The sequence below is a fragment of the Haliotis rufescens genome, unplaced genomic scaffold (genome assembly GCF_023055435.1).
Source record: "Haliotis rufescens isolate VD_foot unplaced genomic scaffold, xgHalRufe1.0.p SCAF_2, whole genome shotgun sequence".
NCBI lineage: Eukaryota > Metazoa > Mollusca > Gastropoda > Lepetellida > Haliotidae > Haliotis > Haliotis rufescens.
This window is the reverse complement of record NW_025963890.1, coordinates 14,607,953-14,625,434: the sequence shown is the minus strand read 5'-3', so window position 1 is coordinate 14,625,434 and position 17,482 is coordinate 14,607,953. Positions and strand designations below refer to the sequence as shown.

At 40.9% G+C, this 17,482-nt stretch overlaps 1 protein-coding gene across 1 annotated transcript; it reads right to left on the bottom strand.

The window, feature by feature from the left end:
- Window positions 1-693: 693 nt before the first annotated feature.
- Window positions 694-17,282, bottom strand: LOC124135575 (cilia- and flagella-associated protein 57-like). The gene is made up of 20 exons (XM_046500937.2): window positions 17,149-17,282; window positions 15,554-16,051; window positions 14,385-14,632; window positions 13,690-13,852; window positions 13,351-13,503; window positions 11,616-11,755; window positions 11,128-11,293; window positions 10,247-10,573; window positions 8,622-8,795; window positions 7,585-7,746; window positions 7,123-7,278; window positions 6,674-6,767; window positions 6,339-6,529; window positions 5,969-6,142; window positions 5,532-5,690; window positions 5,204-5,347; window positions 4,969-5,085; window positions 3,984-4,115; window positions 2,724-2,867; window positions 694-1,710 (listed from the first exon to the last, which is right to left on the bottom strand). Exons 2-20 carry the CDS (start codon window positions 16,022-16,024, stop codon window positions 1,396-1,398), a joined length of 3,630 nt encoding a protein of 1,209 aa, XP_046356893.1. The 5' UTR covers window positions 16,025-16,051; window positions 17,149-17,282; the 3' UTR covers window positions 694-1,395.
- Window positions 17,283-17,482: the final 200 nt, after the last annotated feature.

The window sequence follows — 17,482 nt, the reverse complement described above, 5'->3', positions numbered from 1 at the left end:
TTATAATGTACTCCAACTATACAATACAACAGTGTTGCTAGAGCTGCAAGTACCTTCTGTTCCCCATGGGGATTCCCAGTTACAATTGATCCTCACAACCTATGCTGGTCGTAACAGGTGACTAAATGGATCGTAAGTTCAGGCTCGGTGACTTGGTTGATGGAGCATCATTGTGCCCTGATTGCGTGGATTGCTGCTCACAATATCAATCACTGGATTGTCTTGTCAAGTCTTGATTATTTACAGGCAGCTGTCATATAGCTGGAATATTATCAAGTGCAATGTTAGAAAACAAACACACACGTAGTTACCTCCAGATTTACACAGCTGCAATTCCTGGCCCTTGAGTTGAAAGTGAGTTGGGTTTAACACCGCTTTTAAGATTATTCCAGTTATATCACGGCGTGTCAGCTTAATGTGAGAGGAAAGCCCGAAGTGATGCAGGTCTCAGACGTTTACCACTTCGGTGAAACCCAAGAGCATGTGTATGATGCTGACAAACCTAGAAACATAATCGGGGCGAACCAGGATTCGAACCCACAATCATAGGTTTCTGGCATGCCAAAGGGACACAACTCTGCACAGCGAATCACAGCGCCTTAGATGACAGGGCCATCCATGCTCCCAGTTGAAAATGAACAGCAATGTTTGCATAAACGGATTTTGTATCTTAACAAAGATAAAACGACTACATTACTATTCAATGCTTTATTTCACAATGCTGATGTATAGAATAAAATGTGTATAATTCCTCGGTAATACTTCATTCAAAGTGAATGTACATGGATGGAAAAATTCATATGTGTAGAGTAAATTCCTATTTCAATTCAATTTCATAAAAGAAAAGTTTAAAAGTGTTTGGACAAAAACGCTTATGTAAAAAATGCCAGCTTGTGACCAAAAATAAATACTTCAATGTGTTTAATACATTTCATGGGACGGAACCAGATAATATGACACCATAGAAGCACAAATATGAATACTATATCACAGCTATTGTTTGTAACTTCATATACAAATACAGACGGACTCCATTAAAATTGCAGGCAACATATTTGTTCAATATTAGACTGACAGATGTGCAATTTGTATCAATTTATCAACACAAACAGCGTCTTCAATATACGTAATAAATAAAAAATAAGAACAAAACAGCATTAAAAATAATTAAAACCTGTCCAAAATATTTATTTTAACTGACTTCAAATTATATATATATATATATATATATATATCCATTTCTGTTAAGCTATGAAATTTACATTTTTTTGTCACCACACAATAATTACTTTCATTTGAAAATTATGATATTTTAACAAAGATACTTTGGTTGCTATATATTTACAACTGCTAGGAAATGTTAAATTTACAATATCACAGACGGGTCAATCAATATCACACTGCCCCTGTTAACGGTTGTAATTTGGTGCCTGACGGGGGCCGTGATCCCATCTCAATGTCACTCATTTCGTTTCTTAATCGCCTGATCTCAAACCTCTGCATGTCAATAATCTTCAGCTTTTCTTCCAGATCTCTCACCATGAGGGCGCTGGGGTTTTTGGCAGTGATCTGGGCAAGGGTGGCTGTGTCGGCCTTCTTGTTGTTTTTGCTGTGAAGGCCAAGAACTGCCTCAAGGTCATGGATGCTTGTGCGGGCTATCTTCAGCTCTCGCCTCAAGTCGTTTATTTCCTTGATGAGGGACACGTTTTCCTAAAAAGAGAGATCATTTTAGTATGGATTGAATGTTGTTTTACGGTGTAATATTTTGTCAATATCATAGTGGTATGTGAATAACTGGTGATAAACCACAATATTTCACAATCCAGATGTTAGTTGTGTGAGTGAGTGATAATGGTTTTATACTGCTTTTAGCAATATTCCAGCTCTGTCAGGTCCTGGGCCCAGAAATGCGTTTCACACATTGTACTCATGTGGGGAATCGAACCCAGGCCTTCGGTGTGATGAGCGAACGCTTTAACCACAAGGCTACCCCATTACCCCTGATATCTTCCTGAAGCTAGGGAGTTAACTGACTATAAAAGTCCATTGGACTTTTAAAGTCAGTTAACTCTCTTGCCTCGGGAAGATGCCCTGATATTAGTTGATGGATACCATGAGCAACAACCGATGTCATGGTGTAGGATAACACAAAATCAGACAGGTCACACATTACACCCAATCCAATCTTTTATTTAGTCAGTTCTTGTTACAATCATGGTTTACAACATGGGGACCTATTAGAAAAATTCTTATGTGTACTGGCAAGCAATCGTCTGGATTGCAATTTCTTTAATTATTCCAGCTATATGACAGTGGTCTGTAAATAATCGATTTGAACCAGACAATCCAGTGATTGACATCATGAGCATCAATCACGCAGTTGGGATACAGTGACATGTGTCAACCAAGTCAGCGAGCCTGACCACCCGATCCCGTTAGTCGCCTCTTACGACAATCATATGTTGCTGAGGACCTATTCTACCCTGGATCTTCACAGGTCTGTTAAAGTAAGCGAGTGAATTGTGTTTAACACAGCTTTGAACAGTTATTCACTTATATCACAATGTGATTTGAAATTTGAAAGAGGGAAACAGTGTAAAATAGAAGAAAAAACACTAGTGTGGTGCTTAGTGGACAGGGTGAACAGTGCCCCCAAGAAGAAATACAACACTGTATATTGATGGCAAAAAAGTGTCCATCCATTCATGTGTGTTTGTACGTACCTGCATGATCCGGACATTATCAGCCTTGTGGATCTCGGAATCCTTCTCCAGCTTCTTCCGGAGCGAGGCAACGGATCTCTCCAGGTGCTCCCGCTGTCTGCTGTACTCTTTCTGAATATCTGCATCCACACTGGCTGACTCCGTCTGCACAAGAGGACAAGCAACATATGGAGACTTTATACTAGACTGACATAAAATCATTTTATTTAAAAATAAATATAATCTACGAAATAAAAAGAATTAAAAAATCCAAATGGAGCACAGAACAATCCTAGAGCTGAGGCAATCTAGACTTGCCAAATCATTTTGGACTTGAGTTGGACTCCTTTTTTCATTCAATCTTGAGTCTGGGAGACAGACTAACTTTATTCTGACCACCGGCTTCATACAATTGTTCCTGAACTCCACAGATGATGCAAGCTGAGAATGCTTGGTTTGTTTGTTTGTTGTTTAACGCCACACTCAGCAATATTCCAGCTATATGACAGCGGTCTGTGAGTAATCGAGTCTGGACCAGACGATCTAGTGATTGACAACATGAGCATCTATCCACGCAATTTGGATCGATGACATGCATGAACCAAGTCAGCGAGTCTGACCACCCGATCCCGTTAGTCCCCTCTTACGACAAGCATAGTCGCATGGGTTGCTGAAGACCTATTCTACCCCGGATCTTCACGGGCTGAGAATGCTTGGTGATAACATGCATAATTATGATCAACATCACTAATCATAATCAAACAGAAAAACATGCACTGCCTGTATCTGTGAAAAGACCCTGACATGAAGTATACTTCAAGTATATGCACACACAGGCTTTTCCTCAATGTCTACCAGAGTGCTTAGTTTCCATATAACTCCATCTCTGTTAGGGCTGGGATGTGTAACTCTGGTACTCGTGTCGGGTGGGTATTGAGTAGTACCAAGGTACCCCCCAAACTATAAGGAATCGTGGTTAGTCATGAGAGATATTGTTTGAAGACAAAAACTCCAAGGTTACACTTCATGTCACTAATGTTCACATTTCTGAATACACATGCATTTCTTCTGATAAAGCTTAAGTCAACTTCAGTGTATGCATGCAAGTGTCTAGTGTTATACGAGTGTCTAAATACTTTTTGCCAGGGCTATAATAAAACAATTCCCATTTGGACATTTCGTATGCAACTCTTGAGACCTACAGCAGTTACTCAGGTAGTAAGTTTGGAGCCGTCCCAGCCCTAACCTCTATGTCAGGTGGTATGGCGTACAAGTACTTACGATGTCCTCCTGGACGTGTTTCTGGTACAGGGCCTTGATGCTCTCCTTCAGCATCTTGGGGTCCTGGATGTAGCCCACACAGTTGTGGAGGTCAGTCTTGAAGCGGCGGACGATGGCCTCAACATCACGCACCTAGGAGGACAACCACAGTATTAATACATCTCCGCTAAGGACAGGACTGCACAGATTTATACCAGAACCATAACATGCTATTTACAATTTTTAGATGAGAAAAGAGGAAAGTATCCACTGAAATGTATCAATTTTAGCCTTGACAGCTTTTTGATAGTTGTAGTTTGTGTTTAATTTTCCCAAAACCAAAGTCTTGCCCCCCCAGCTCATCACCTCGACCACTCCACAACACCCAAGGCACTACACCCCCATTTTCCCCTCAGGACACAAGGCACTACACACTTATTCCCTTCCCCCACCCTTAAGGCTCAGCATGTCCTCCCTACTCATACACTGTAAGGCACAACACATCCTGCCTACCCTCACCCCCGAGGCATCACACATCCTTCCTATGCTCACCCCCAAGGCACCACACACCCTTCCTACCCTCACCCCCAAGGCACCAAACATCCTTCCTATGCTCACCCCCAAGGCACCACACACCCTTCCTATGCTAACCCCCAAGGCACCACACATCCTTCCTACCCTCACCCCCAAGGCACCACACATCCTTCCTACGCTCACCCCCAAGGCACCACACATCCTTCCTACCCTCATCCCCAAGGCACCACACATCCTTCCTACCCTCACCCTCAGGGCACCACACATCCTTCCAACCCTCAACCTCAAGGCACCACACACCCTTCCTATGCTAACCCCCAAGGCATCACACATCCTTCCTACCCTCCCCCCAAGGCACCACACACCCTTCCTACCCTCACCCCAAGGCACCACACATCCTTCCTACCCTCACCCCCAAGGCACCACACATCCTTCCTACCCTCACCCTCAAGGCACCACACATCCTTCCTACCTTCTGTCTCTCCTGGTGCATCTCTTTGTCTGTGGCCTTCAGCTTCTGTCTCAGCTCGGTGATGTTCAGCTCCAGTTGAGTGTTCTGCTTGTGGAACCTCTCCAGCTCACTCTCCATCTGGGAGAAGACATATTGAACATGTTATCCCAATAACAAAAACAGTCATACATGAGTATGATCGCTCTATCAAGTTAAGGTCAGGAATCACTCAGATGACATTTTCCTCACTACCCACCTCCTGGATCTGTTCCTTCATGTTCTTGATGTCATTCTCTCGGGGCTCGATCTGCTTCTTCAGCTCCTTGATCTTGTAATCCAGAACAAACTTGAACTTCTCCAACTCTTGGTTCTTCTTCTTCAGGTCATAAATACGCTTCTCCTATAACACACACAGAACAGATTCAACTCATGTCCCCAGTTCAATTTCTCCAAATGCTCCTATGTAGTCTCTGCTTACATTAGTTTTTGTGGTTAAATCTTTCAAATTTGGCCCCACAGACCCATCCATGACCACAGTTTTACATAACAAGAAGAGAGATGGACACTGAGACCGTGAGACTGACCTTATCCTGGATGGTGTCGTCTCTCTCCTGGATCTCCTTCTTCAGGCCCTGGATGTCCTTCTCCAGGTTGCGGATGATGTTGTTGAGCTTGTTGGTCTCTGCCTGGAACTTCTTGATCTCCTCCTTGTGGTCGTCGATCTCCTTCTGCAGACTTGTGAACTAAACAGGGCAGATCACAACAAACAATTATTCAATGGAAATGTTTTGCTTACAGATGAAAATGAGAACCATAAACCCTGTATTTACAGGTTCAGGTCACGGGGAAGAAATGGTGAAATGACCCATGTAGATACAAACTGTGATTTGAATCATTCCAGCCATCATGAGCTATATTTAAGGACACTCCATTCATATTCATAAACTTCAAATTTCGATGATGTCCCTCAACTCAATAATATGCATTCATACAAAATCAAATCCAGGAGATGTTTCTTTACCTTCTTCTTCATGATGCCTGACTCGCCCTTGAGCTTCATGTTAGCCTCCTTCTCATCTCGGAGCTTCCTCTCATATTTGTTCTTCATGTCCAGGATCTCTCTGTCAGCATCCTCCTCAATCTGCCGTTTGGTCTCCTCGTACTCACGACTAAGCTGGCGAGACTCATCATTGGCCTATGTAATCAAAGAAGGATAATAATTTGAAATCAAACTTTCATGTATTGTTGATTTATTTCTGAAAATATCCATGAATAATGTATTGAAAAATTTGCTATCATGACCAGCATCTGAAGATCAGCACATTAATGACAACAGGTGCAACAGTGCCTCCTATCCCCAAACAGAGTGCACTCTCTGCTCGGTGACTGACCTGCTCCAACTTGTTGGTGGCCTCCTGCAGCTTGGTCTCGTAGTACTCGGTGAGTTCCTCCAGAGCATGCTCCTTGCTCTCCTCCATCTCCTGCAGCTGCCGCTCGTAGTCCTCCTGCATCTTCATCATCTTGGCCTGCTGCTCCTGGAACTTCTCATACTCTAGCATCAGCTTCTGGTTGTTGGCAGACTCTGTGGCAACAGAGAGGGTCAGAGTGAGATGGAAGCTACTGAACGAGTTGTGCGTGCATGCAATGTAATTGACCTAACTAACTCAGGAAACAACTATGAAACCGTTAGGCCAGTGATTTGAAACTGATGAAGTCCTGCACTAACCGAGATCCTGCAACTCCTTGGCATGTTTCTCCATCAGCTCCGACATTTCCTCCTCGTGTTTGGCCTCCTCCTTATCCTTGTCCGTTTTTAAAACCTGCAGGGCAAAATGTCATCTTTAACAACAGCCTCTGATGAATATTGCTCAGTAAAGTCCCATATTCCAAAAAAGAAATTGTCGTGAAGGTTGGGTTTAACTGTATATTAACTTTATTTTTAAAAATTATTAATCAAATTATTGAGTTCGGAAATGAAAGTCATTGGTACCCCTAGACAAAAATATTCAAGGTCAGTTTCAGTTCTACTGTTTCTCTTGTTCTGAGTGTTCCAGGTTGCATAATTGAAGCATTGGCAGGAATGAGTTGCTTGAGTATAACAGCAAGAAATCTGAAAAGTAGATTCTTTTATCAGCTGTATGGCAGTGCTGGATGAGCTGGCTCTGACTCACTGACCTGGTTCTTGGTCTTGAGCGACTCCATCTCCTGGATGAACTTCTCTGTCAGCTCTTTCATCTTCTCGTTGTAGTTCATGTCCTTCAGGCGGAGCTGATACTCATTCTCCATCTTCAGCTCCTCCACACGTGTCTTCAGCTCACTCATGTTGGAGTTCTGGAAACAAAACCAACGCTCTACAACATGGACTAGCTGAAACTTCCACAGTGAATAGGCAGTCGCAAGTGTGATACGAATATTATAAGACTCATTTTGTGTAATGAGCCAAACACTCTTGCTGGTAAGATCAGTATTATTATTTTGGCTAAACGAATTTATCATACTTATTGATACCATATTGTTGCATTTTAAAGGAACTGTTTCTTCTTTCTAATTTCATGATTAAACCCAAGCCATGCCTCTGATGATAGTTTGACACTTGGGATAAACATAACAACAATGATTTTGACATAAAAGCTTCACCTTCTCCTCAAGGTCACTCTTGGTGATGAGAATCTCCTCGGCCCAGCCCACTTCTTTGTCCCTCTTGAGGCCACGCCCTTCTTTGTCCTGGATCTTCCACAGTATGATGGTGGCATCCTCTGATACAGTGATCAGGAACTGGTCATCAAATGTGATCTTCATCTGAAAAAACGGCAAAGATTGTGAACAACCACAGCCAAGCTTGCACTCTAGGATCTCGGAACAATAGGTGAAACATACATATCATTATCATACCTCCATGTCAGAATGTTGAGATTTGATTGGTTCACATGATCTTGATAAAATACTATGTATCCGGCCTGGTGGGAAATAAATTTCTGATCAGGAGAATAAATCCATTATACCCCGCCATGAAGAAAACAGGCTGCACATGCATTTCTGAGAGGGAGAGTAAATCCCTTATACCCGCTTTTAAGGAAAAGCCTGCACACTTTTTCTGAGTCAATAAAAAGTCACGTCACACAGCGCAAGTTAACGTCAGCTCAATCTAACAGCTGTTTTCTAGCAATTGTCAATTAAGCGGGACAAATAAAACCACATCTACTCAGAGTGATACTGCTACAACTTATAATATGAACTCTTTGACTATATTTAATTACGATGTCAATAATATCCCAGAATGCTCTGTCCACTGTGTGAAGAATACAAAGTATGAAAGACTTGCAAAACCACAAAACCTTTCACAAGTGTACTCTACAACTTTAACCACTGTCTGTAGCCTGAATCTATAAAACGTTCCTTCTGTGAAGTAAGCACACTTGACAATAGGCCATATATTAACACCAAAATGTACTGAAAATGATACAAAAAACAGGTCATCTGGGATAGTAAGACTTTAAAGGTTTTAGCACAGTCTAGTAGTGGGAACAGACATCAAAGATGAATGATCGAAGTTAGCGCAAAATTCTGTGGTTTCTGAGATCGGCTTCAGAAGTTTTACCCTTTGAGATCCGAGTTTTGCAATATATATTTATAAACTCTAGTTGGATTCTGCTGTCAAACTCAGGTGTACCTACCTTCGTGATGGAAGCGCTATGACCCTGGTGCTCCTGCCACTCCCCTGGGATGGTGAGGGGGAACTTCATCGACCACAACGTCCCCCGCTGGGTGCCGGTGAACAGCATCCGCCCGGAGTGAGACAGGGCGACGTTCGTCATGGTCATTTCACCAGATGGGACTTCACGCAGAATCTGATCAGAAATAACTCACATTGATTAAACATAACAAGTTTTAAAACTATATGCAACATACAAAATCAAAACCAAGAAACAAACTCCTGTGGTAGAAACCTTGTGACATTGAATAAACATGATAATGAACCTTGTCTGGGGATGAAACAGAGTTGAAATGAGTGATCAATGGCGACCATGACTCGGCTGATGTCATTTGTAGTCTTAGCAAATTTGATTTTAAATAATTCAAAACCTGTTATTTGTATGTAAACTCAACTTTTACGATGCGTATCACTCTACCAGTTAATGATTTCCCTATAACACAGTGGCTATGTCTTGGTTTCACACAGGGCACTGATTACAACAGGGAAACACAAACTGGACCTGGGCCCACTTGCACAAAGCGATCTTAGCGCTAAGATGATCGTAATGCCCATACTTTAACATAGGCTTACGATAGTCTTAGCGCTAAGATCGCTTTGTGCAAGTGGGCCCTGGGTATCTTTCCTCAAGGCCACTGAATGTTAGGATGACTGTATCTCCCATACTTTAACAATGACATATGACAGTTGTAGCGCTAAGATTGCTTTGTGGAATGTTCCAGATGGTGTAGCTTGTCCCCCTCAACTGCAACCCTAGACATCAGAAATACCAGGGGCCACGGGTGGCCCAGTCGTCTAAGGCGCCGCGATTCGCTGTGCAGAGTTGTGTCCCTTGGGCACGCCAGAAACCTATGATTGTGGGTTCGAATCCCGATTCGCCCCGATCATGTTTCTAGGTTTATCAGCACCATACCCATGCTCATGGGTTTCAGCGAAATGGTAAATGTCTGAGACCTGCATCACTTTGGGCTTTCCTCCCACATTAAGCTGACACGCCGTGATATAACTGGAATACTGTTAAAAGTGGCGTTAGACCCAACTCACTCACCCACAATATCCACTTTTATGTTTCTTGGGTACTAAACTTTCCCTGGGGGACAGTGTAATCATCCACTGGGACAGTTACATACATGTCTGAGTAATTACATAGACTGACTGAACTACCTGTGAAGATTCAGGTTAGAATAGGTCTTCAGCAAACTATGCTTGCTGTAAAAGGACTATGCTTGACATAAGAGGCAACTAACTGGACCGGGTGGTCAGGCTCGCTGACCTGGTTGATGCATGTCATCATATCCCAATTGTGAAGATCGATGCTCATGATATCAATCACTGGATTGTGAAGTCCAACTCAATTATTTACAGACCGATGTCATATAGCTGGAATATTGCTGAGTGCGGCGTTAAACAACAAACAACAAACATCAAATAGAAAAGCAGTTATTGCAGCATGTATTTTGTAGTTATGGGGACATTTGTCTGAACAACAAGATGAAATGTTTTATATATACTGCTCAAAACAACAAACAAACACTGATTTAACATGTCAAATGTCAGAACGTCTCTGAGCAAAAGAAGAATACTCACAGAAGAATCAGCTATCTCTTTGAGGCTTTTGTCCGATCCTACAGCGAATGTGGTCTTGCCATCATTGTTGACAGCTACGCCTGTGTAACTGCACGACTTGAGAACACTTTCTGCCAGACGCTTTCCGGTATAAGGATCCCACTCGTACACAGCACCATCCATGCCACACGAGACGATCTTGGCATCATCAAAACTCCACACGACGGACCGCACTTTGCCATTGTGACCCTTCAGGTTGGAGACGTTCTCGAACGTCGTGGTGGAGTAAATCTGAATGACGTTGCCATGGACAGCAGCAAACAAGTGGCCACCATTGCTGAATGCACACTGAAGAAAAAGTAGTTCCATAGGCATGATAAATGACACAGACATAAAAACACAGTTATATTCAAATAGACAGGAGATACTAAACAAATCCAGTTTAGAGACAGGTGTTTTTGTCAATAGACAATATAAGCATGATGAGGTTATATGAAGCCTTTATTATCCTGGGGGATGTTGAGTCCTGGGCCCACTTGCACAAAGCAATCTTAGCGCTACGACTATTGTAAGCATATGTATGGGAATTACGATTATCTTAGCGCTAAGATCGCTTTGTGCAAGTGGGCCCTGGATGTGTGAAACATGAAATGACGAAGGATATTCTTCTTTATTGCATTTATTCAGAATGTAAAGTTTCAAGAATGAGAACACCAGTTTACGAAGATCCAGACAAACTAGGCCCAGGGTAACAAGATCCTGACTAAACCCTATTAACTCATCCGAGTTTGTACAATTTCAGGTTCATTAAGTGCATCAATTGTGGTTACATCATAATGAAAAATATCCGAGAACTTCCATCCACCACACCCAAATTTAATCTAGCATCTTTTGAGACCCACCTCTCTGCATCCTCTAACAGTGAACTCCTTGAATGTCCTGATGTCATCGATGAGAAGATTCATGAGCCGCAGCTTGTCACTGAAGCCAACCAGGATGTAGAGACCAGACGGGTGCAGCGCGATGCTGTACGCCTCCTCCGCAAACTCCTTGTACAGCTCCAGGTTACTACAAACAAGTGGGCAAGAATGATGATTCAAAAATCGGTGAAACACAAATCTTCATCTTCCCAGATTATCATCTACATGAAGCATTCTTGAAAAGTACAAAATATGAAGAAGTTTTCAACATCTTTACATTTTTCATTTTTTGATGATGAAGTATCAAAACCTGTCCATTTTAAACTGCTTAAATGGTCCTGATAGTACATGGTACGTTTCCTTTGTAAAAACAATACAAATCTATTGAATCAAATATCTTTCTCTCATAAAATGTAAAACAGCTATGGCATAGATGAAGCAGGTTCATAAAACAATCAGTTACCACTGACCATGTCTCGTAGTTCCAGATACGGACGGATCTGTCGAGGGAGGAGGTGGCGATGAGGGGTTTCCTGATACAGACGTCCAGGCCCATGATTTGGCTGTTGTGGAAGCTCTGGGCCAACACCTCAAATGTTGCCTGGTCTCCCTGGGTACAAAACCAGTGTGTCAACCAAGTTTCATCAAAATATGATTGCGCAAAACGGAAGGAGTGTGTATTTCATGTCATTAAATTGCACACATGAATTTCTTATTTTTTATTACTCAGTAAACCTTTGTTGTCTCAGAGTCATGGGGATCATATAACACTCTCCAAGTTTGACGTAATAGGAAACAAGTGAATCCCACTGTATGACTATAACCTATAGTGTTGCTGAGGATTTCATTGAAATCATACACCATCTAAAACGAAATACAGTCAAGTCTCGTTAATCCGACACTCATTAATCTGACAGTTGGCATTATCCGACACTAATGATGGGAACCAATTAAATCTGTGCTATTAAGACCCGCTAATCTGACAATCTCGCACTCTGACTCCGACATATCTAATTTGCTGAAATCCCTCATTAATCAGTCTTGTTAATCCGACATGACGATCAGCGTACTCCATGGTCATGTGCTCGAGTGTACACAGCCCCATGTTTTGATGTGCGACGAGTTGGCTAGCAGCTGCATACACAACAGCTGCAGAGATAAACTTGCTTCCCAATAAACAATTAATCCCATTATAGGTCATGTCATAACGACCTTTCGCGAACTTTGACCGAGTAATGAAATGACTAACAGGAAGTCAACATTAGCCAATAAGAAAGCAGCTTTCTTGAGCTTTGAGCACTAATTTCAAACAGGCGACTTCTATTCCAGACTAAGCTTTCAAAAGTATTTTGGATCAGCCCGTAACTGTAGTTCGGAATACCCTGTGTTAAGCTTTTAGCGTTTGCATGATTAGAGAACATATTCCGCTAACAATATAATATAACAATATCTATATTTCCTTTTCAATTATTTTATTGCGATGATCAGTTATCATTAGCTATCGTGTAGTTGTCCAAATTTCCATTACAAACGTTGATACTACTATTTATGTTTATCTGACATAATCATATGCAAAGACCATGCTGGATTAACAGGACTTGACTGAATCAACCTAATGAAATTTGAGTTAAGAATGATTACTATACTTCATAGTAATTAGTCTTTTAAACATTGAAATCAGTATTAGTGTGTATTAGACTTGGTTTACAATTCATGTAAGTACTACTGATATTTAGTCTGATAAAGTAGATGGTGCAAAATGGTGTCAATGTGGATTACTGGGCAACACAATTTCACATACTGTATTCGACGTAATAAGCGCCCCGCTCTAATAAGCCGCCACGGCGATATTTGCTAATATACTGGGTAGTGAACAATCCCAATTAGCACCCCTTCCGATTGACAAAAGTACACAAGGCTATTTATTCGTGCATAATACGTTTGTTATATGCACCCTTAATTATGGGCAATTAAATTCTGGAAAAATATATCTGTCATTTATAAACATTTCAGCATAAACCAAGAAATTTACGCTCTTTGAACTCGTTGTTTTTCACCAAAAAAATAGTCTAATAAGAGCCCCCTAATTCTAATTTTGAGAGCGCCCTGGGCGCTTATTATATGGTACTTCATTTTAATCTAAAGTAAATGTACACAGTACTTGAGTAAAGGTAAACAAAAAGGTTTGTGAGAAAAGTGAACTACCTTGCCAAGATCGGCACTGGACAGGGTGAGGTAATACAACTGGCTGAGATCTGTGCTAGCCACAAGTGTCTCCTCGGACGGACTGACGGTCAGACATTTGATGACCTGTTGCTGGGACTTTGTGGGGTCAGAGCTGTTAGGGTCAGCTGGGATCTGAAAAATTACCACAATAACAGTGACAACAATAAAATATATTGACATTACATCTGTTTACCGAGCAGCCATTACTGTCGTGCATTTGGATAAATAACGGTTTGAAATGATTGTAAGAAAACTCACACTACAACAACACTCAGAAAATATAGAGGTAGGGATTATAGATGAAAAAAACATTGATACCTTTATGTCCCTAGCCTTCTTGAAGAAATCCTTGTCGTCGGTTTTCTCGAAAAGATGAACCATGCCCGGTCCACAAGCACACGCATAGCCCTTGGAGTAGGCTACAATAGCTGAGATCTGAGGAGGACCACTTGGCTGGCTGCCATCATCTAGACTATCTTTCCTGTAATCAACGAATGATGTGATTGGTTACAACAAAGAACACATGCATTTAACTACTAAATGTCAGATTTGAAGTAGATTTAGTTTACAATTTATTTTGAATTTCACGGTACAAATGTAATATCAAACGCAATTATTATTAAAATAGTTACGTCAAATAAGTTGTCAGAACAGTGTGTTGAAAAAGATGATGATGTCTGACTAAAATATGTGTAATACATAGAATAACCTACTTCCTTGTCAAAATTATGGATTATCTGTCGAGGGTGAATTAATTTGGTACAAATAGCTTGTTATAATTCTCGATTAGCATGATAAAAACCATTGAGTGAGTGAGTATGGTTTGATGCTGCTTTTAGCAATATTCCAGCAATATCACAGGGGGGGACACCAGAAATGGGCTTCACACATTGAACCCATGTCGGGAATCGAACCCGGGTCTTCGGCGTGACGAGCGAACGCTTTAACCACTAGGCTACTCCACCGCCCCTGATACTGAAACATGCAGAATGATGTGGATTTGAACTCCTTACTTTTCCTCCTTGAGAGCTCCAGCATTGAACTCATTCTTCAGCTCTCCTGCCTCAAACAACAGCAGTTTGCCGGTGTCGGTGCCGACCACCACCCTCTCCTCCGATACCCAGGCATGACACAGGAAGTTCTGTGGCTCCATCTTCTGGAAAGGGAAGGGCTTGAGGTTGCCCTCGCTGTAGCGGAAGTGACGGAAGATTCCATTGCCAATGACACACAGCTGCGTGTTGTCTTGAGGGTTAAAACTCACCTGATCAAGGATGAAATTGTTTTGGTTATACCATACTTTAACATGTTTGCATACATTGATTCTTTCTTTACATTGTGTATGTTCGGTATGTTTACAAATAAACCCTGCATTTAGTTATGCATATCCAGTTCATTAACAACACAAATCACATGAAATTTTACCCCAACATGTAGTAGTGGGACAATAGACCAATGCATCGCAATTTTTTAATTCTCGAAACAAGTATCGATCACAATCGCACACTAAGTAAAAAGTATTGATTCTTACCTTAAATGTATATTTTAATAAACGCTACACCAAACACTAATTACTATTGAAAATGAGTAGTGAAAACGTAAATATTTTCATCCATTGCGCCATACTTGACACTGTAAATCGTTAGTGTGCCAGGTATTTGGCCATCATATCTATGAAAAAGATCGCTAATGCACCACAAATAAGAGCACATGCAAGTATCATGATGTGTATCGGATCGTGAGCAAGGTATCGTGATACGTATCGGATCGCCCAGTTGGTGTATCATCCCAGCCCTACTAACGCGTGCTTTCAATGGTTCTTGTGGTAGATCCAGCTTAAAGAAGTACATACTACAGCCTAGCCTTATCAAGTAAAATAGACACAACACAGTATATATTTCTTGCACGATATAACATTAAGAAGATAACTTATAAAGAACATCCATTATACCCATACCAGAATTCATGTTTTATCAACAACAAAATTGTTTTTTTCATTAATATCATGTCATATATCATATTCAAAATTAATATAAAATAAGAAGCATACCATGAGACTGATAATAATATTTTATGATAACTTATGCACAAATAATTTTAGATACCAAGTTACCTGTGACATGTATATAGATATAATGAAAGAAAACACTCTCTTAGGTGAAAAAAGTAAATGGTCTACTCTCACCTGGTAAACATCCGCTGTATTTTGTGGATTGGATGTTTTGGCTGTGGCCATCACTTTAGATTTCTCCCATGTCCAGTACAACAGAGTCCAGTCGGGCTTGCCACCTTGAGCCACCAGGTACTTGGAATCAGGGGAGAACGCCAAACTGACATACTCCCCAGACTGGACATCTGGTGATGTCAGAACCTTTTTCTTCCTCAAGGAATGGAGATCATATATTGTGATGGTCGGCTTCTCTCCCTTTTCCGCAATAGCGACATACCTTCTGTTTGGGCTGACAGCCAGTGCTGTCATTCCCTCAGACTTGTCTGTTCCCGGGATAAACTTCTGTACCTTCTGATCTGTGTTGTACAGGATGCAGTTGGCTCCAGAGGGATACACAATAGTCTGTTCATCATGGTAGCAAATGTTTCCTGTCACTCCTGGCTTCAGGCCAAAGATGTGCCTGGCCTGGGCGATGGCTATCGACATTTTGGATGTTTATTGTTTTTTTCAAAGCTGTAACAAAACAACATCATATACTGTACTCACATGAATAATTTATACATATTGAAAAAAATTGCAACAAGAACATGTAGATCGTATGTATCACAAGTTGTAGATAAATTTCGTAATTGAGAACATAACCCATATGTTGACAAAGTATAAAATAACCACCAATAATGAATGAATTTTGTATGTTTTGCCTGTTTCATGAAGACCAAGGAAGCCTATTAGAGCTGGGACAGGTAACTCTGCTAACTTGGGTGTGACCTGAGTAGGACCCGGGTACCCACAGTACCCATGGTTAGTCATGTGAAATAATTCTCAATGACAATAACAATAACACTCCATGGTTTCAGTACAAGTCACTAATACTTTATGCCAAGATCCAGTAAAAACAATTCCCAATCAGATATATTGTATCCACTCTTGAGATCTACAGTGGCCACCCGGGGAGGGTCGGGTAATTGGGGGTTGTGTACCCGGAAAGTAAAGTTGACCTGATCTCTGCCCTAAAGCAGGAAGAATATTTAAACTGTTGTTTTTATTGTAGGTTGGGAGGGCAACCAAATTACATGCAAATTAATATTACATCTAAATATTTATCAAAAGGAAGGCGCTCGTGCACACCCCTTACCAAAATGGTGGAAGGTATTCCCTATACTGCAATCTAGCCTTTTACCTAAATATGCAAGGGAATATAAGTGATCCTGGTCGATAGATATCATTCATTATACACGCACACCCACTATAGCATGTAAACCGTAAATTCAGAAACGAGTTTCTTGTGAGTGTCTCGGGTCTCAAGTCTAGACAAGGTTCAACTACATGCTTTGGAAACTAATTACAATGTATTTCACGTCTTACAAACAAATGATACACAAAAGGAAACATTTGAACAGAAAAATATAAGTCCAATAAATAATATTGGTAAATTATGAAAAGGAAATATGACATCTCAAACTGAAGAAAACCTTAGACAATACCTGAATACCTTATTGAAACGAACACAAAATGAATAACTGCATCAACAGACTGTTTCAATGATGACAGCATTCACTGTGAGAAGAATTCTATTCTATGTGTGTTATTTTCTTAAATCCAACACCTACCGCTATGGTTATCTTGTTAAAATCCCAAAACAACCGACTGCAGTTGAAGAACTGCATCAACAATCGTTGACATCCGTTGCCATGAGTAACTGCGCAGTGCTTTGTGACGCACCGGAAATGTAAGATTAAAATCCGGACATGAGGGAGTAATAATTGTATAGACTAGAAAGAATTTTGTTTCATTTTGCAAAGAAACAAAACAATGACATCATTGTCTAAGTTAACATAGCATTGTTATATAAATAATTCATCTGTGCTGTAATATATCATTAAAGTGTTTCTACATTCGTATAAGCGTTTCTTGGTAATATTGCTTTCAAGGATTACTCAGATG

Excerpts from the sequence above, each read along its gene's own strand:
- LOC124135575 (XM_046500937.2), bottom strand. The coding sequence starts at position 16,024 with ATGTCGATAGCCATCGCCCAGGCCAGGCACATCTTTGGCCTGAAGCCA. Across the intron at positions 14,633-15,553 it reads ATACAGCGGATGTTTACCAG|GTGAGTTTTAACCCTCAAGA; the intron begins GTGAGAGTAGAC and ends ATCCTTGATCAG. Across the intron at positions 11,756-13,350 it reads CCAGTGCCGATCTTGGCAAG|GGAGACCAGGCAACATTTGA; the intron begins GTAGTTCACTTT and ends TTTTGTACCCAG.